The following is a 20,989-nucleotide window of genomic DNA, read 5'->3' on the forward strand; positions in this document are numbered from 1 at the left end:
TCACCAGACGCTAAAGGACCTAAACCATCTCTAGGGCATGAAGGTGAGAGAAGGCACTCTTTTTTTTTTTTAAATAAATTTATTTAAAAATTAGTTTCAAGTATACAGTACACTGGTTAGACATCTATAATGTTCATAAAACGATCCCTCCAATTGCTCCCTCCCTTCCCCGGGCCCTCCACTTAGCCATCATATTAAATCCAACTGCATTCCCTCTGTCATGCTCCCCATCCCTGTGCCCAACTATCAACTACTAATTTGTACTTCTTTAACCCTTCACCCCATTCTCCCAGCCTCCCAATCCCCCTCCCCTCTGTCTGACACCAAATTGTCCACTATATTTGTGAGTCCATTTTTGATTAGTTTGTTCTTTTTGTTCAAGAAGGCATTCTTAATGCTTTCCTGATTCCTCCTGTCCCACAAATCTTTTTCCACATTCAAGCCCTTTCCTATTCTTTGCCAACTCTGTCACTCAAAAATGTTCTCTCCATTGTTTTCCTATCTCATATACCTTGCCTTTTCTAATCAATTCTCTGGTCTTCATGCTTTCATTAACCCATTTAATTTTTATAGATCTTCTCACCTTCTTTTTCATTATAGAGTTTCAATGAGACCAGGATGAGGTTTCAATCCTTTGGGGATGGAGAAGTTATGGAAAAGGAAGACTTGCCCAGGTTAGAGTTTTAATCTCCCCTAATTATTTTTTCTTGAGAGCAATAATTCACAAAGTATGGGTGTCAATAGATGTTACTTGAAGAGAACAGTTTCGTGGTCAAGTAGGTCTGAGAAATAGAAATAGACAATTTTTTCCCTAAAAAACAAAATATAATTCTCAGTTTTAACATGATAATAGAAAGGCTAGCTCAAGACTTCCTTGCCAGTCCCAAACTCTTCGAAAGGTCCATACTCTTGTAAGCTGTTTACATCTTCTGTCCTCCATCAAAGACAGGCTGCAAAAAGTCAAAGTTCACAGACTGAAAAGACGAACTATCACAGAATTTCTAAAATCTGGAGATGGAGATAGTCAAGAATGCTCAGCCTTCCGTGCAGGGAGGGAGGAGGCTTCTCTGTGGGACTGTTCATGCTGTTCTCAGCTACAAAACTAGACCCCAAAAGTCTCTTTTATGATCTGCTCTAAGAGTACAGTAAAGTCGCTTGGATGGTTCAGCTCATAAAGACTCCGTTCTTCTCTGCTTAATTTGCACAATGGCTTGTTTGCAAAGATGCCAGTCTGGGGTGGGAGCCACCGCGTTTGGAGGAAATAAGTTCTTATCAAATGTTTACAGTGAACTCATCAACAGACGTAAGACCGGAGAGGAAAGGACAGGGACGAAAAGGCTATAGAACAAGAGAGGATTAGAAATGGAGAAGTAATGGGGGAAAAGGGGAAGGTGCGTGAGAAAAAGGGGTAAGAAAACGCACCGTCACGCCCCCGCGAACGCCAAGGAGCGCTTTCGCCCTCTTCGGCCACAAGGTGGCATCCTTTGAACTTTCTTCGCCCAACAAAATAAGAAAGGGGGTAAAGAGGAGGGAGAAAAGGCAAAGCACTCCCCCAATCAAGAACAATTTGAAAACCCACCCCATAATATTTTAAATCTGGGACAAAGAACCGTCTGGACGGACCTGCTTCAACGGCAAAACCTCAGCGCAGCCTCGCGAGCGGCCGGCCGGCCCGAGTCAGGAGCAGCCCCTTTAAAAAAAAGCCGAGTACAGTATTGGGATTCTTGAAACCTGAAACCTAGAAACAGAATCGAAGCGGAAACCAGAAGGAAAACCTTGAACTCCTCCAGACAATTGCTTCCGGGGAGTTTCAAGAGAGCGAGGGGGAATAAAGGGCCCGAGAGGAGGGCCCCTCGCATGGCGCGTCCCTGAGGGTCCTGGCGAGTTCGAGGAGCGTGGGAAGGAGAGGACCCGATCTTCTCCCTGGGCTGCAGGTCATGGCCACCGTGAAGCAGAAAGCCCTCGGCATTAGCTTCAGATGTCTCTCTTTGGCCACTTTTGTGCTCATCTGCGCTGGGCATGGGGGCCGCAGGGAGGAAGGGGGTCCAGCCTGCTACGGGGGATTTGACCTGTACTTCATTTTGGACAAGTAAGTGCCATGAGTTGTTCCGCCCTGGGCTGAGCTGATGATGCTTTCTCCCCGGACTGGGCTTGTTGGCAGCGTCGCTTTTGGGACAGGCGCGCCTGTCCAGGGACCAAGAAGAACCGCGGGAGGCGGCCGCGGGTCCCAGCGCTGCGCCTTTGTCAGGGGAGTGCGCCTCCCCATCCTTCTTCTCTGCTGCGGGAGCCAGGAGGGGAGGCGTCGCTCCTTATTGCGGGGACAAACTTCTTTTCTGCCCTGCTTTCTGTAATCGAGGAGGTGCCAGGGAATGTGAGGATGCTGTTAACCTACTACTACAGTTTTGTGAATCCTTCTCATTTGTTGTAGAAACCTTGGTGAGAAAGGCTTGCTTAGGAGAGGCAGAACTTTCGCGCACGTATAAAGTAAGAGGCGTGGGCTGTTTAAAGTCACTCCGTTGCTTTTAAAAATCGCTGTCCTACGCAATGCATTATCTTTGTTCCTAATAATATATATACTGACTGGGCAGTTAGAGAAAAGTATAGGCAGATTTCTCAACCTCGACGCTAATGAGTTTTAGGCTGGGGAATTCTTTGTCGGTAGGGCCATCCTGTGCAATTGTAGGGTTTTAGCAGCATTCCGGGTCTCTACCCACCACCGCCAGAGGGGATACCAGGACCACCCCTCCTCTCTCACCCCCCTCTTCCAGCCCCTAGTCCCGCAGCGGTGACAAAATATGTCTCCAGACGTTGCTAAAAGTCCCCTGCGGGTCAAAAGCCCCTCGACTTCAGAACCCCTCGTGGAGGAGAATTCAAGTTCTTGGCAAGTTGACTGGTGGGCGACCAGGGAGGTGCAGGAGCCCGGTTTCCTTACTAAAATGGATAGTGCTTAGGGATTGTGCTGAAGGTAGATCTGAACTCTGACCGATTAAACACTTCCCAAATCCCCTTAGATTTGCCAAGCCGCAGCCTTTAAGGAATCTCCATGCTATCTACAAAAAAACAGCTTCGACAATAAAAAGCCCCTCAGAGAAGATCCATACTCGTTAAAACTGTTTGAGCTCCCCAGCGCCAGGAGAGGCGCTTGCTGTTACAGTGGTGGGGAGATGAATTTCACAGACTGGAAAGTATTTGGGAGTTGGAAAAAGAGTCCTGCAAAATAAGCTGGCCAGCTAGAAACCAAATGTGCTTTGCAGTTGCCCCTGGAGTTTGATTTTTCCGTAAAGGCTGTTTTGAACTCCAGATTCTTTGGATGAAAAAGTGAGATCTTTTTCTCGCAGATTTATGAGAAGGAGGTGGATACTGAAAATATACTCCAATGCTAAGAAATGGAATTTCTTTTGTTACTTTTAGTGGCAAGGAGCACCAGCTCACAGATTCAGAGACTTTCTGAAAAGTCAGAGATGCCCATCATTGTGCTAAAAAATAATAATAATAATAATAAAATAAAATCCATTTCAGAAGGATATACAGGAAAACATGAAAAAATGGACAGAATCACCAGGTCCTTGAGTGTAATGACTCCATATTGTAGAGATAACCAATTCTCCTCAGATCAGTTTATAAGTTCAATTAAATTTTTCAATCAAAGTTCTGGAAGAATTTATTTTGGTGGTGAGAAGAATTTAACAAAATGATTCTAGGTATATGTTAGAGAAAAAAAACAGGCTAAAAAGAGCTAAAACATTTTCTGAAAAGAATAATGAAAAATACCTTCAAATATTATAATGTAATATAAAGCAAATTAATAAAAACAGGATGGCAAAGGTCAAAGGATAGGTGGAAAGAGTAGAAAAATCTAGAAATAGACCCAAGGCTATGTAAGTATTTAATGAAAGTTTAAATCAGTGGGGAATTAATTTATTATTTTAAAAAATATTCTTGGACAAGTGGTTGGTAACATGGAAAAAGAAAAAGGTTATATTTATGCTTCATGCCACACACCAGAATGAGTTCCAGAAGGACTGAAAATTTAAATGTTTAAAATGAAATTATTAGAGAACTTGAAGAAATTTCAGATGAATATTACTGTAATCTTAGATTTAGAGTTTTTATAACAGAGCAGAAACAATAGAGAAAACTATGAAAAGATTTAAACATAGTAAAATTTTAAATTTCTGTTAAGGAAAAAATGCCATCAACAAAAGATCATAACAAGTTACACAAAGTTTTGCAATATAAATTACTCTTTAAATATGTAAACCAGTTTTTAAAAGATCATCCCAATAAAAAGTAGACTTATTATGTAAATAAATCACAATATATGAGTCAATAAATAAAAAAGTTCAACTTTACTAGTAATCAAAGAAATGAAAAATCAAAATATAATTAAGTTGGCAAAGATTTTTAAAGAATTACAATAGTTAGTCTTGGTCAACTTGTGAGAGGTAGGCATTGTCGTGTTTCACTAAAGAAAATATAAACTTGTACAGTTTTTCTAGACTTGTGCTGTCCGATAGAACTTTGTTATGGTGGAAATGTTATATATCTGCATTGTCCAATACGGTTGCCACTAGCGATACGTGGTTACGGAGCACTTGAAATGTGGCTAGTGCAATAGAGAAAGGGAACTTTTTGTTTTATTTAAGTTCGATTAAATTTAAATAGCCACACGTGGCTACCATATACTGGATAGCGAAGATAAGAAGATAATTTAGCAACATCTATCAAATGCTTTTTAAAAATGGGGTTCTACTTTTCCATCTTACAATTCCATGTCTAAAAGAAAATCCAAGATAGCAACATAGAAATGCCTATACGTCTATTCATAGCGGTGCTGTTTATAATAATAAAGCTGAAAATTAGCTAAATGTCCAACAACAGGAGATTTATTGAGTAAGGCATGATAAATGTATAGTATTGAATATGAATCCTATGCATGTTTGTGAGATATTTTAAGAAAAATATTTAATGCTCATAATATACTCAGGTGAAATTACAACAACCAAACATGATGTATACATTATAATTCTACCTTTGTAAAAAAGCCAAACGTGTGTGTGTGTGTGTGTGTGTGTGTGTGTGTGTGTGTGTGTGTTTACCCGATATCTAATAGTATTTCTCTCTAGAAGATAAGACTTTTGCATTTTGTTTTTATGCTTTTCTGGATTCTCAAAATATTTTACCATGAACATATGTTACTTTTATGTTCAACAAAAATAAATTGCTTTGAGTTTTTGAAAAATCGTTTAGAGTGTGAGGAGGATCTCTAACCAGCGTGCTGAGCTCTCAGCCCTTTGCGATTATAGAGGATGCTGTTTCTTTTATATTTAATCCTGGAATAAATTTCTAAATGCACCAAAGGATACTTTGCAGCACATCAGAGACCCCAAAATGCTCTGGGAAACAAATGGTGGGAAGACCTCTACAGGCACCTACCTTTACATGTAAGTGGGCTCCTCTGACTTCCTTTAGTTGTCCCATTGCTTGAAGAGAGGGATACTTTTGTACCAAATGAAAAACTTGCTAGAACTTGGTATGACAGCATGCACAACTCCAGCTTGCCATCTCCTTCCAGGTTAATTTATGTGATTGTGGAGCCCAGAGCTGGGGGATAGGCCAAAAGGCTGGTAGGCTAACAGGATCCTTGGTGGGCCCTAAAGACATAGTCTTCTGTCCTAGAAAGAACCTCCTCAAACAGTGCTGTCCAGCACCCAACTACAGCAGAGTGGAAAGGGGAAAAAATGCTGACTCGTTTCTTCCTTGGGCTTCTAAGATCCTTTGGCCATCAAGACGCTGTCTACAAGCTGAAACCAGAGGGTCGCAGGACACTAGATTCACCATTCTTCTCCCCACCCTTCAACTCCCTTTTCCTCGGCGGATGGTTCTCTTCTTTTCCATGACATTAAATCTCAGCTCATTTCAGCTTTAAGCAGGATGCATCTCTGGCCTGGAAGGAACCCAGATTGTGCATTTAATGGAACGTCATGTTTTCTCAACCAGGAGCGAAGCTTTCATAATGACAACCTAGCCTGCCACAGTAACACAATAGGGCATTATTAGCGGCTTTGGCGACAGAGTTGGCGGACCGAGCTTCCCAAGGTTTTATACCGATGGAATTTCATGTTCATTTAAACATGCTTTTCTAGTTACAGTTGGGAAAAGTAGATTGCTGGGAATTCAATCAAGGATTTAAAAAGTCAGATTTGGAAAGGCCCCTATCCGTAGAAAAACAGTCAAAGAGCCTCCTTTAAGTCTTCCAGGGGCTCCTATAAGATTAAGGTACCCAGTTGACCAACCCACAGACATGAACGTACCTTTCCTCTCTCTCACAGGGCTCTTCTGTTATTATATTGTATACTTCGGTATCATCTATTGGTCTATTTTATACAGAGCTATTAGTCACTTACCTGGAAAAAGGGGGTTCTTCATCACGAGTCCCAGGGGAGTGCTGATTATATTGATGTGTGTCCTAAAGACTTCCAAAGTGGGACAGTGGTGTAGGGAGCAGAAGGAAGGAGGTAACAGTGAGCTGGAGGGTGCCTGTAAGCACTGAAGCTTTACTTGTAGGACTCGCCAAAGCCACAGCCTGTCACCCAGTAAATCCCTACATTTGTAGAGGTCCCCTTACAGGCTTACCATGTGCTCTTCTCTGTTAAAGCCTCTGTACTCCTCCCTCTGCCACTTCCTTTTTAACCAGCACCAGTTTTCTTTCTCTTTACCCCATGCAAATGACCCCGTCTTGCCACTCAGAATTCTAACCCCAGGACCCACAATTGGATGATCCTGTGGTGGTGATAATCTTTATGGCTTGTTATTATGTGTTATATTAGGGACATGGTCATTAAACAGATTTTTATAGCACTTGCCTGGGAACCAGTTATAGAACCAGGTATAGCATTGTTTTTCAGGAAAAAATACCTTCTGGATTCCCAACCTCTAACTTACAAAAGAAATCTTTAGTGCTAGAACTAAAATCTCCCAACACTTATGCCATCTCACAACTGCCCCAAAGACAACTTTGCTTGGTAGCTAGGGCAAACACTACTGTCCCTAACTTACAGACGAGAAAACTGTTCAATCTTTGTCAACCCACTAGATGAAGTGACCTACCCAGGACCCTGGGATTAGATCATGACAGAGCTGGGACGATGTCTGCGCCTGACTCCCAGCCCAGCTCTTTCCACTCATCACTGCCCTGGGCAGTTGGGTTATAATGGGAAGCACATGTCAATACAACGAGAGGAACTGGGTGGATTCCAGGAATTAAAAACCCCTGCATCAGAGTTTCAGGAAATGATGGTGCATAAGGCAATTAAGGTTACTTAATTGAAGAACTACTGCTCTACTTTTAAGTCAGCTATCCTTGCCTGAAAGTTGCAGGGGCTCCAACCTCCTGCAGCCCACAGAGATGCTTCAGAGATCTGGGGGTTAACTGATGGATAGGGCTCTAAAGGCATCTGATCAAGATGCACTTAAAGGTCCAATAAATTAGTAATTTGTTCAGGTTGAACCTGATGGGAAAGGGACATTCAGCTCTGCAGATGTGTTAAAACATGCAATGTAGCTTGTTTTCAGATATGTTTTGGAACAAGGCTTCAAGTAAGGAGAATGCAACATTGACTCTGAATAAGGGAAACAGAGTCCATTAGAAGGTACCTTGAAAATGTTACAATAATAATTCGAAGAGGCATTAGGGAAAAAAAATGTTTTTCAGAGGCCAGGAATGTCTTTTTTTTTTTTGTATTGAAATGGATTCTGTGGTTGGTTTTAAATGTTCTTCCAGTTAGGTTCCAGGTTTGGAGAGGACTTATAGTTGGTAGAACTGCCTACAAATTGAAAGGCTTGGCATATGGGTCAAAAATTAAAATAAATAAGGCAAAAGTGTTTTGTTTTGTTTTGTGTTTCTGTCTGGGTCAGCCAAGTAATTAACTCTCGTTTCCTTAGCTATGGAGACCTGGTAACACTCAGCGTCAAGCTGAGAATAGAATCCAGGAGTGTTGGAGGAAGGCACCAGTCCCAAGATAACCTGTAATTATCGCCAAATGCTAACGGACTCCCAGTGGTCCAGGAACAAACTCTAGTATCCCTTAGTGAGACTTGACTGCCACCTAAATGCAAATGAGATTTGCTTTATGCTAACTTAGAATGTGTGTCTTTTTGATGTGTGGCCGACTGACTGGATTTTGCCTCTCCCAGCCATTACTAGGCAACAAAAGGCAAAGTGGTATTTGAACATTTCCTGACATGTTTCTCAGACATGCCAGGTTCATACTGAAAAAAGGAATTAGATTTCTTCAATTTGGCATAAATTTCTTCTCAATTCCAATCACAAATGTGTAATTCATTAAAGGAATGGATAACACAATGCTATTGCAAGCAATGTCCTGTTCTGGGAGCTGCAAGGAAATAATAGAAGCAGGAAGCAGTCTCAGACTTTTTGCTTTTTAGGCAGAAGGACATTAGAAGGACTCCAGGCAGCCAAAGCTAAAGGCTACAACTTCGATTTGGGGCAGGGGGTAGGCAGAGTAAATTTTAGATCAATATCAAGAAAAAATAATACGTAACATTTAATGAACCCTTGTTACCTTCCAGACACAAGCACTTTGCCTGTATGATCCTGTTTAGTCTTTACAACCACATAAGGTCAATACAGTCATGATCTCCATTTGACACATGAAGACACTGAGATTTAGAAAGGTTAGCCAAGGTCACTCTAAGTGGTGAAACTCGGCCTCAAATCCCAGCCTCTGATTCATAATCTACGCACAAAGATGAAAAGAATGTTAACATGCAAAAGAACATTGAATCAATCAGGGTAGGTTAGGTTATGCTGTGGTAACAAATAATTCTCAAAATCTCAATGACACAAAACTACAAAGGTATCAATCTTTGCTTATAATCTGCCTATGCTACATGTCTGATGAGGGTCAGCAGGGGCTCTGCTCATTAGTTTTTCTGGGAACCAGGCTGGTGGAGACTCCTTCTTAATACTTGCTTCCACCATCGCAGCTACAAGGGAAGAAAATGCCAGAAGGTCCCTGGCTGACAATGAAATGCTCCAGCCAGAAGTGACATGCATCCTTCTGCTCACAAACCGTTGGTCAGAAGTAGTCACATGGACAGATGATGAAAAAATGCCATCCTCCCATGTATCTAAATAGAGAGGAAATCCAGACATGGGTGGGCATTAAAAGCCTCTACTGTAAGCATGTAATTATACATTACTTTGGCCTGTGTAAGCAAGAAAGGAATAGTCACTGAGAGAGGGTAAAGAGATAAGACTTGCGGGAAAAAGTTCGGAGTTCTAAGTCTTACATATATTCATCGACTTGGAATTACTATCAGACATGACAGTTCAGATCTGCCCATGAGGCAGTGATGGCTCCTGTTCTTTTCCTCCCTTCTTCATTCCTCCCATACTTTAGATGAAACAGCACAGCGGGAAAAGGTTTAATTAGATTAAATAGAAGGTAGAAATGGAAACTAGGCATGCTTCCCTGCTACCTAAGTATTACATGAATATATCGAAAAGCTAAGAATCTCTTTGTCCATAGTTTATGGAACATGAAGGAATTTGAAAGGCCGGGAAGGGAGAGCAGCCGCTGGAACAGTGTAGCAGCTGAGCTGAGAGGATTCCTGTTTATTGCAGAGTTTGAATCAAGAGTATCTGAACTCCAACCAAATGTGTTTCGCAATGGGGGTGCTGCTGGCATTTTCAGTGGGACAGTTTTTCACTGTGTAGGACTGTAAGATGCTTAACATTTCTGATCCCTACTGTGTAAATGTCATCGTTAGACTGCTTGGTCAGTGTGATAACCAATAAATAAATGCCCTTACATTTATATCTAAACGCCTTCTTGCGAGATGGCATTGAGAATCCCTAACTGAAAGACTGCAGGATACAGCAAGACATGCCGACGATGCTGCTTCCTAGCATCCCAGGATTGCATCTGAGCAGGAGCATTTGTCTAGAGGAAGAAGGTGGGGGTTTTAGTGATAAGAAGGCTGGTAGAAATTGTAGACTTTGGAAAGGAACGTGCTAAACTAGTGGTTCTCAACCAGAGGCCAGATCAGAACCTCAGGGAGACAAGGAAGGCATGTATATTTTGGGAAAGTTTCCCAGGTGGTTTTGATGTGGTTTTCTTCCTCCCACAATATCCTTGAGACTGAACAGGAAGACAAGAAAGGCTGCCCCATAATGACGGCCTTGCTTCTCCATGTTGAGGATGTAGCTGAGGCAGCAGACACCTCAAAACCCGACAACCAAGCAGAGTTCTTATTTTAGATGGTGGTATGGAGGAAGAAGAGCAAAGGTCATGGATAAGCCATGCTTTGTCCTTTAGGGTTATCAAGTCTTGCTATGTGTGCATACACACATGAGCCAAGGTGTTTGCTAGGACAGTCCTTTGTTCCCTTCCTGTCAAGACTCCATGCATAAAATGGGCCCTAGTGCCTCATGGGAGTGAACCGAGGCTTGGGAACAGGGGTTAAGAGAACTGATTTTGGAATCAAGCATCTCCAGCTTCAAATACCACTTCAGCCTTTTACCAAGCTTTGTGACCTTTTATTTAGCATCTCTGAACTTCAACCGTCTCATCAATAAAAGAGGCATTAAATTTCTGCCCGGAGGGAGTGTTTTAAAGAGTAAATATTTCATTAAAACTTTTAACGAAGCATTTGGTATGTGAGTGACCCTAGAGAAAGAGGATGTGGTCCTTTAACAAAGGACATCTCTCTAGATTCCAAGCAGGACTGCCTGACTGGGGGAAGGAATATATCAATTCAATTTGATACTTATCAAACTATGCTAAATTTATGGAATTACAAAATACCTAAGACATGGCCCTGGCTCTCAAGGATTTCACAAAAGTTAAGGAAACAGAGTTGGTAAAATAATTAATTTTGGTTGAGGTGAGGGAAACTTAAGAGACTTAACAGAGGTGGTAACTATGGATCTGGAACTTGAACGTTGAGCAGGATTTTGTCAAGTGACAAAATAAAGGAAAAACATTGCTGGCAAAGGAGCAACATACAGGAGAGCAAAGTGCTACATACTGTTTGTGATGTAAGCATGACAGGATGAGTGACATGAAAAGAATCTAGAAAGAGTGGATTTTTTTCATATCAGCAATAGATTATGGGATTAAAGGTTTTTAAGGATGAAAGTGGCAAGCTTATGTACATGTTAAATATATGTTTTATTTTACATACACGTCACTTATTCTTATTGTGGGAATGAGGAAAAAAGAATGAAATCAAGAGCTCTTGTAGTGAGAAGCAATAGGACTTGATGAGCAATTGGATGGGAGTGAATGGAAGAAGCAAAAGTTACAAGGATAAGGAGTAGTTTTTGGAAGATAAGAGAAGTTTGGTGTAGATGTGTTGAGTCTAAACATGTGAGATATTTGGGTGGAGATGTTGAGTAGGCAGTTGAATTTATACTGGAACTGAAAATAAGCCTGAATGTTGTTAGCCCAAGGGCAGTAGTTGAAAATGTGATATGGATAATAAATAATATTGAGATTAATATCAAGGTACCAAGAATAAGAAATGCCAAGAAGAGGTGGAATTTAATGAGGAAGATGGCCAGGGTCCAAGAATTACCAAGAGGAATGTCTGGGTGAGAAGAAACTCCACTAAACGGAGCTGAGGGAAAGTTGCCACAACAGTTGAAAGAGAACCAGTGAAGAATGGTACCACTGAGACGAGAGAGAGAGAATTTTAATGGAAGGATGATCAGCTGGACATTTTCCCTTAAAATGCCTTCTTCCTCTATTTCTAGTCCTGGTGATGACCTCACCATAAGTCCAGCCACTTAAGCCAAAGATCTAGGAGTAATCCTCTCTCTCAGACTGCAAGGCCTGACAATACTGCAGCCACATGTCTACTGTGTCTACGCCATTCTCTGCTGTGTCACTGCCTTAGTTCCTTGGGCCATTTCTCACCCAAGTCACTGCAACCTTCTCTAAATTGGTCTCTTCCTATCCTTTCTTTACCCTTCCATCCACCCTGTATTCTCAACACTGGTATCAAATTGACCTTTTTAGAATACAAATCTAACCTTGACATTATATTCTCTGCCCCTTTGACCTTTAAACACATCCAAAGCTCTTTTAGGAGAAAGTGGAAATTTCTTAGCAAGGTATTCAAGAGCCTTATTGCTCAGGCCACTGTGTCTTTCCCTAACTTGATCTCTTTCCACACCTCGACCCTCGTCATTCCCAACAAAACTGCACTGTGCAGTTAGCTGAACTAACCCATGCCTGCTCTTGCCTTTAGCTGTAATGCCCTTCATTACCAACCCCATCTTCACATAGGTGATGACCTCTTACCCTTTGAGATGATTATTGGTACTTGGTCCCCTCCCATCACTACTTTTGGGCTCCCTGGGGTAAGAAAAATTAAGAAGAATAATCACCTCTCTACACCATGTCATTCAAAATCCCTTCCTTGTTCAGAATTCCTCAACCTTATAATAACTCGTGTCCCCCGATAAGCAGAGGGTGCTTCATTATCAAGAGATAAAGAGGAATAACCCTTAGTGAAAAGATTAAAGGCCAAACAGGTAAAGCCCCTTGTAAACCTTATTCCATTAAAGTTAGCAACCAGTTCAGCACTCCTGATTCCATTCAGGTACCCCAGTTTTAAGATCTTCTTGGTATCCCCACTCCCAAATTCCCGTAACAATTTGTGAAAATTCTCTAGTACGTCTCACTGCCTTCGCACCTAACATCATGAATTGTAATTGTACATTTCCTGACCCCTCTGGGGTGGCAGTGTTGCACAGGTGTTAGGGGCACAGGTTCGAACACCAGAAAGGAGACTGTATGAGCTTAGTATTTGGATTAAGAGCGTGAACACCAGGCCTAGACCACCAGAGTTCATATCCTAGTCCTACCACTTATTAGTTGTGTGTCCTTGAGCAAGTTACTTAAGCTCTTTGTGAACTCACTTTCCTTATCTGTAAAAAGGAAGTAATAGTATTATCACATAGGATTGCTGTGCGCAATGAGTACTCAATAAATAGTAAGTACGCAATAAACGTGTTGTAATTATTAATCTTTGTAGATTCTAAAGGACCTACCAGGCATTCAAAAGAAGTTTGCCGAATCATTAAATATTATCTGTCGTATTTGTGGATACTATAAATACATCCAGCAAGAAAAGACTGAGAGAGGCCATATGCCTTAGTAAAAATAAAGGCATTGTGACTTTTGGAAGTACACTTTCAAGGCATCGGAAATGCAGAAACTAAAATTTAATGATCTGAGGGGCTTAGTGGGAGATGAGAAAGGAAAGAAAGTTTGTTTTTGACTTCTGAAAAAGAAGCGGAGCACAGCTTCTCACTCACTGCCTCCCCCACTATCATCTAAAACTGCTCCCCCAAAAAAAAAGTCTAAGGAGGCTCCTGGAGGGAGCCTGCATCACATCTGAAGACCAAAGACAGCTAAGCTGCCATGTAACACATTTGTAAGAAATTCCACTAGAAACAAAGTAGATGGACTGAGTTTGAAGGAGGTCAACCAGAGTGTCGAACTTTCAATTTCACCTCTGTTGCAAATTGTAAAAAAAAAATGTAGGCAAGATTCTAGAGGAACCCCCCAAGAACAACTCCAAATCTGGAAGTGAGTTTGAAGTAAAGAGTGGGACATAACAGGGATGAGAACCATCTCCTTCAGCCCTGCTGCCAGAGTGGGTCAGCGTCACGCAGAGGCAGCCACACTGCATAGTCAAAGGGGCAGTTACACCACAAAAGAGAGAGGCCATGAACGCCATGCATCTTCATGACAGTGGTTCTGTCCAGCATTGCCGAGTCCTCCTCACAGATCCTGGGCCTCCAGGGAAACGGCAGAGTTCTGCCTTTGATTATGTGGATGCATAGGTCAGGTACAGCTCCATGTGAACCTGCAGTAGGCACAGGGCCAAAAAACCCTACGTATGGCAAGCTAGAATTGGTGTAACTGTGTCTAAAACAAATATACAAACCTTGCAAGGATGAAATTCCTTTGTGGGAAATGATGAGGAGCTTTTCCATTCCCCACTCTCCCCTAACTGATGGAACAGTAAAATAAACTTACTTTAGCTATTCATTCCTTTCCCCCAGACTAAGTTCTTACAGAAATTTATAAGTGTGAAATGATGGTATCTATATGTATATATGATATAATATATATTACACATAATTTGAATATATGTAATGTGAGTATATACAATATTTGGGAAGCAAATACCAGACCCAGTTACACCTTCTCATAATCAAAGATGAAAATAGGGCATATAAAATCTTAGCAACTTAAAGTGTTTAAACAAAATTCCTAAGGTAGAAGAACTTACTATGGATAGAATTTTCAATAGCAATAGAGGTCAGTCTTAGCCCTATATGTTTTATGATTTCTATGAAGCTAAATAAAATAAGAAACTTGTGAAGCAAGATAAAATGTAAAATGAGAAGAAAAAAACCTAGAACAGTTAAGGAAATATAAAATAATATAGAAAAATGTAGTCACCTGAGCAGCAGTAAAGAGCAGAACTTACAATGCCGAAAATAAAATAAATGATGAAGACACATTTGATAAATTCTCATAATTTGAATAGAAATTGAGTTAGATGAAAGTGATGAAAGCAAATTTGGTAAATAAAAATGACAAAAATAGGTATCCAATAGACCAGATAATTTGGGTTGTTAAAGAATAGTTTAGAAGAAACATTTAAAAGTTTAATAGAAGAGAACTTTTCTGATTTAAGGAAAATCTGAAAATGAAGATTAAATAGGCTCCTCAAGTAACAGTCACAATTAATGAATTAAAAGAAACTAATCCTTAGACACTTCATGGTGAGAATTTTTAATTTCAAAAACAAAAGAAGACTTATAAGTGGGAAAAGACACAGGTTGCCTACAAAAGCTCTGAAACATTAAATGAAGAATTTTGATGGATAAATTTATGACCTAAAATGTTATATCTAGCCAAGATGTCACTTACATATGAAGAAAATGGAAAGCCATCTTCAAGTAGATATGGAGTCATCTAAAAGAGGAAGTAGGAATAAGTTTCTGTAAGAAATTACCTAAAAAAGTGAACCATTTTAAAATTTTTTTAAATATAATGATTATTATATACAAGAAGTGGCAATGACCATTGAAGCCATTTAAGTAAATATGTGAGTAATTAGTATTTTCCATAAATTTTGAAATGATATTGCATCAACAAACTGAAGCAGTCTGTCATGAGAAAGGAGCAAGTGGAAAATAAGCTTTTGAAGAGAAAATATGCTGTTTCTGAATATCCATTGGAAGCAATGACCACCACACTGAATCCTACAGAAAGTAAATTCGGTTCTTCAAAAGACAGTCAGAGAAACTTCCCAGAACTCAAGGAGAAAGAATACAGATATTAAAATTATGAGAAAAGGGATAAGTAATACAAAGTCCAGGAATAGTATATCCAATATATACACCATAAAAGTTCTAGAAAGAGAGAAGAAGACATTTATAAAAGATACAATAAAAGATCATTTTTCTGAGCTGAAGAAAGGTTAGTCTTCAGATCTAGAGAACTTACCAAGTATTCAGCCTAATTAATTTTTTAAAAGATCTACAACTTATGCAATCTTAGATAAATTATTAAAATAGAAGATTAGAAATGTTTACATTCTTCTTAAAAGGAAAAAAAAATAAGCATCCCTTCTCCCATAAAGAAAAAAATTCATTTTTTTAGTTTACAATATTAAAAGCTCAAAAAAAAAAAACCCTTAATAATTATAATTATAGAGTCTTGAGTAAAATGTGATATTTAAATTCCCTAACTAGGCTTCCTCAGACATACAAAAATTTTAAATGTAGAACATACCCTTATTGAAAAAAAATCACTTGAGGATGTGATTCCATAGTGTAGCAGTTAGCATGTCTGCTTTACCTGCAGAAGGTCCTGGGTTCGCTTCCCAGTGGAGCCACAGTCCATGATCTATGGCCATGCCACCCTGAACAAGCCCGATGTCTGATCTCGGAAGCTAAGCAGGGTTGGGCCTGGTTACAACTTGGATGGGAGAACACCTAGGAAGACCAGGTGCTGTAGGCATAAATAATAATAATAAATAATGAAAAAAAAGAAAAAAATCACTTGAAAATATTGACATCAAAATGGAAAATGTACTGGAAATAAAGTATAAGAAAAAGACATGGTGTAAAAGAAACAGAAGTAATGGCTTCAGAAAAGTTATTAAGTCACAATACTGTTATCAAGTATCAATGAGGTTATACAGCAAAATATAAAACTTTAAAAATGCATTCTCAAAAGAGAAAGTGAAAAGCATAAGTTTTTATGCAGGATAGAAAAAAATTACTTGTACTATAGTCATGTATACAAAAAAAAAAAAATTGTAGTTTACTTGTAGCTTCCAAACTCCTTTTTTCTCCCAAGTCCATCCACTGGAGAGTAGGAGGGATGGAAATCCCTAAATTTTGAACCTAAGTGATAAAGTCGTCTGATGTGGTGATTTTTTTAAAATCCCTTTGGACAAAATGCTCAGTCTTTCTGATTTTCCCCCTTCCAATAAAATCTGGACGTTTGAGAGGGAATAATTTGTCCTTGTGAATAGGTCTTTTGGTTTCAGACCAGTTGGTTTCATGGAAAGTTCACATATTCAAGGAACAGAAAATTTCAGTATTAGTTAAACTCTTCCAGCAAATAGAAAAAGATGAAGTTTCTTAATTTGCCTTTGGAAGCTAGCCTATATCTAATGTCGATATCTACCAAAGATAACACATTCACATCCAAACTTCCGACTAAATTTGAATAAAAATTTTAAATCTGAATTCTAATACCATTAAAACAAAACTTACTGTATAATAAAAAAATAATACACCCAGACGAAGTAAAATTTATCCTAGGAATGCAAGAGTGCTTCAGTATTTAGGAAATGTATTATGATAACTCACATTTATTTTGAACACCGAAGATGAAAACCAAATTATTTCCTCAAAAGAATCTGAAAAGACATCTCTCTGAATACTTAAGTGTTCAAAGGATATAGAGGATCTGAATAATAATTAATGAGGTTGATTTAATAAATATATTTTGAACCCTATACCCCATAGAGAATAAACTTTCCTTTCAAATGTCCATGAAATATTTATTAGGTCACAAAGAATGCCTCCATGTATATCCCAAGGCACAATTTTTCCAGTTCACATTCTCAGCAATATATAACAGGAAATGAATAGTGAAAGTACACTAAAACTTCAGCCACCAGGAAAAAAAATACATAGAGTTTTACATTATCTTGTCACGAGGAAGACTGAATGAAAGTGACTGTCTAGGACAGGATGGCAAACTGTGGTCTGCACACTGTTTTTGTAATAAAGTTTTATTCAGTTACTATCAATGGCTACTTTTGTGCTGTAGCAGCAGAGTTGAGTATTTGCAACGGTGACCGTATAGCCTTCAGAGCCTAAAATATTTACTGTCTGGCTCTCTACAGAAAACGTTTACTGACTCCTGGACTAAGAAAACATTTGCCACCCCAATAGAAAATGGGCAAAGAATCTCGATACCAAGGTCAACAGTTGCCCAGGGACCCGCACTTAGTTTAATGCTCTGCTGTCATATCTTGAATTTCTTAATAATTTTTGTACAAGAGGCTCTGTGTTTTCATTTTGCACTGGGTTCTACTATTACATATGTCATCCTAACTGATATTCAGTGTTTTGAAAACAAAGAAAATCAAATGAACAATAAATATGAAAAAAATCTGCGGCTTATAATTAAATGCATCCACATAAAAACTATAATGAAAGTCCACTTTCACTTACAAAACTTATAGATATTTCAGACAGTTAATCAAGAATGTGGGTGAAAGGTTAGAAAATGAGCATTTCATATCTTGCTCACGAGGGTGGGAAGTGAGTTACAGCAGCTACCATGTCCTGCAGGATGCTTGGCACCTTACAAATATAAGACTTAATGCTCGAAACAATCCTTAGGAGGTAGGTACTATTACCTCCATTGCATACAGGAGGAAGCTGAAGTATAAGAAAGTGAAAAGTCTTGTTCAAATGTCACACTAGTAGTGGAAGAATAGGAATTTGAACTCCTATCAGCCACCAAGTCAGTGTTTGTAAGTGCTGGTCTGAACAGCCTCAGGAGTAAATTACCTCACATTTCTGGGGGGAGTTTGGTTGGTCATGGCTATCAAGTCTTAGAATTTTATATACATTTTAACCCAGAAAGTCTACTATTAGAAGTTTTTTAAATTCTTGTATAAAGAAATGCAGTAATTATATGTGTATAAGGGTAGAAAAAACTTATTCGTACTGTACTCAGATACATAGAAAATAATTTAAAGCTGCTTTGCTTATCCTCAAAAGACCCTCCTGCTGGGTGCAAGTGTGGAGAGAAGGGGAAGCAACTTTCTTCCCAGCTGGAAAACTTAGCCCAATGCAAGCATTTAAATATTCAGTAAATTTCTCTAATTTTAAGTTTTGCCTCCCCCAACCCCCATTCCCCGCCACTTCTCTCGCTCTTAGGGCTGTGTCATTGAGGGAAGGCTTATTGTTTCCTTGTGGCATGTACACGAAGGTGGCCTCTGACTTTTCTGGCAGCCACAGTGCCATCCCTTGTCTGGTCGTGGTCGCCTGGTGGTCATCCACAGATCACATTGTTGGCTTTGGCTGGTGACACATAGGTCTCATTTATCACATCTTGGTGTGCATTGCAATTATGGGAAATACCTTTGGGGCAGCTAACCAATTTTCTGTTTTCTTAACAACAACCACTACCACCACCACAACAACAACAATTTTGTATTGAATTTGCACCAAAAATACCAATAGTTAATATCAGAAAATGTTTTTAGGCTTTTCCTGGTGTGTGTGTGTGTGTGTGTGTGTGTGTGTGTGTGCAAGCTCATGTGTGTGTCTTGGAAAAGGGGAATTGGTGGAGGTAAGAGGAGTACATATTTTGCTATATCTTTTTTTTATCTTGATCCACAAGAAAAAAATTACAATTTACATCTTGATATAATATATATATACATTACTTACACATAATTGACCAAAAGTTTCACAAAGCATTCTTTTCTGTTACAGTATGCAATATATCCTGACATTTTTTGTTTTATTTCATTTTTTAAAAAACGTTGGCAAAATCTCACCAAACTGATTTTCCAAGTCACTAACGGATTGCATGCTATAGCTTAAAAAGTCGTTGTTATCATAACTATGGGTTACATTAACTGAAGGGGAAATGTTCACAAGTCAGTAGGGTGGGGCCAGGCATCCCAGGGCTGAGTTATCCATGACACGGACAAGGTCAGGGTGAGTAGGCTCATATTCAAATTGCAGGGCTTCGTGGCTTGCTTTGGGTCCTGACTGGTGTCCGAAGAAGCTGGAACAGAAGCGAGATTTGAGGTCAAGTTTTTTGAGCCGGAAGGAGGCTTGGCCGTGACCCCAGTCAGTAAAAGGAGGGTAAGAGCTGAAGGCCTGGGCTGCATTTAGGGCTCCAGCCAGTCAGGGTGCAGCATGAGATTAGGAGGTAGGAGAGAAAGGCCAAGAAAGAAACTGGGGAGCATGGGGAGGGGGCCAACGAACTCAGGGCCTTAGACGGCAGATTGCTGGTCCCCCTTAGTGGTGCCTGAGGCTGCCGTACTCTTCAGACTTTGTTGGGGACCTGGGTGGGTCACTGTCACTGAGGACATCAGTGACATCAGCTGGGTGGGGCTAAGGAAAAGCAGGGACTGACAGTTATATAATTTCCATCCGTAGAGCAGCTCCGCTCTTCCAGCTTTAAAAGACTCCTGGGTGATGATTCCATCTCTGAGCTCTTTTTTTTTCCCTTTCGTTTTATTCTAATCCATTTGCAAAAGTGGGAACAATTTAAATTCAATTTGGCCTACTCGATTCTTTCTGACTCTGGTTGTACATGTGGCTAATGGAAAGAGCCTGTGTTTTCTAAGGAGCTTAACCACAGGGAGGTTTGGAAACTCACATAAACACAAAAGAATGTATTTCAGCAAACAAATTAGAATGAGACTCAGAGTACTTATTTTGCTCCTATTCTTTGCCTTGGACATAAGGGAATGGTAATCCAAGGGCGACACTGGGCCCCATGCAAAATCCCTCCCTGGGAGCACACAGTGAGTACAACATCACAGAAAGTTGCTGATTTCTCGCCATGTTCCAAACACTGGAGAAGGCATAAAAAAATGTAGTGTAAGAAACAGTGGCTTTGCCTTCGTAGGTCTGGGGAGCCTTTTACAAAGCCAAGTCAGAAGGTGGTGTGGGAAGGTGTGGACTCTGGTCTCGATGGACACAGGCATATTGAATCTTCAAGCACAGAACACTGTAGACTGTTAGAGCAGAATTCTTGGGAAGCTACCTGAATTCCAAACTTTGTTGAGATTTATATTTGTGGAACCAAGGCACAAAATCTCAAGAAGGGGCCTGAATCCTCCACACCATCCTGAAACCCGGCTGGCCCATGGAAATCTTCAGGGATGCAATTGCATTTGAGTTAGGACTTAATTAATTGAGTCAGATATCAGGGATTTTCCACATCTACTGATTTCTAAAACATGGGCATTTCAACTCTCTAAGACTGTAGTTTGCCCAGCAATTTTGTGTTACAAGCAATTCTTAAAAAATAAAAAAATAAAAAATAAATAAATTTAAAAAAACTACAACAGAGTCCAATGGAACAGTTCCCAGCATTACTTATATTTGGGCTATGAAGGAGTTTTTATTTCTGCCTTGCAGTTTTGGTCATGGGAAAGCCATTACTGCCTGAAGAGAACATCAGGATTCCATAGCTGGGATTTTAAGATCATTAACTCTTAAACAGGTCGGTCTGAAAAATGAGATATTTTATACATTGTAGGGTGGAGAGATGCTGGAATTGGATCCACTCTCTGCCATTTACCCAACCAATACCCTACTTCTCCTGGTTGTGACTAGGAGTCCACTCAGGTCCTCGGGGTTGAGAGGAAGCTAAGGGTC

General features: G+C 39.9%; 1 protein-coding gene across 11 annotated transcripts in view; it reads left to right on the forward strand.

The window, feature by feature from the left end:
• Positions 1-1,587: 1,587 nt before the first annotated feature.
• ANTXR1 (ANTXR cell adhesion molecule 1) overlaps positions 1,588-20,989 on the forward strand; it is a 233,380-nt gene continuing 213,978 nt past the window's right edge. For 10 of the 11 annotated variants that reach the window (XM_039852461.1, XM_039852454.1, XM_039852452.1 and 7 more), the window contains exon 1: positions 1,588-2,089. In XM_039852461.1, coding sequence (XP_039708395.1) covers positions 1,938-2,089 — 152 coding nt within the window. In that variant the 5' untranslated portion in view covers positions 1,588-1,937. The remainder of the gene's footprint in view (positions 2,090-20,989) is intronic. The other variant, XM_039852462.1, reaches the window with a different exon arrangement.

The sequence above is a fragment of the Pteropus medius genome, unplaced genomic scaffold, assembly GCF_902729225.1.
Source record: "Pteropus medius unplaced genomic scaffold, Ma_sr-lr_union100, whole genome shotgun sequence".
Classification (NCBI taxonomy): Eukaryota; Metazoa; Chordata; class Mammalia; order Chiroptera; family Pteropodidae; genus Pteropus; species Pteropus medius.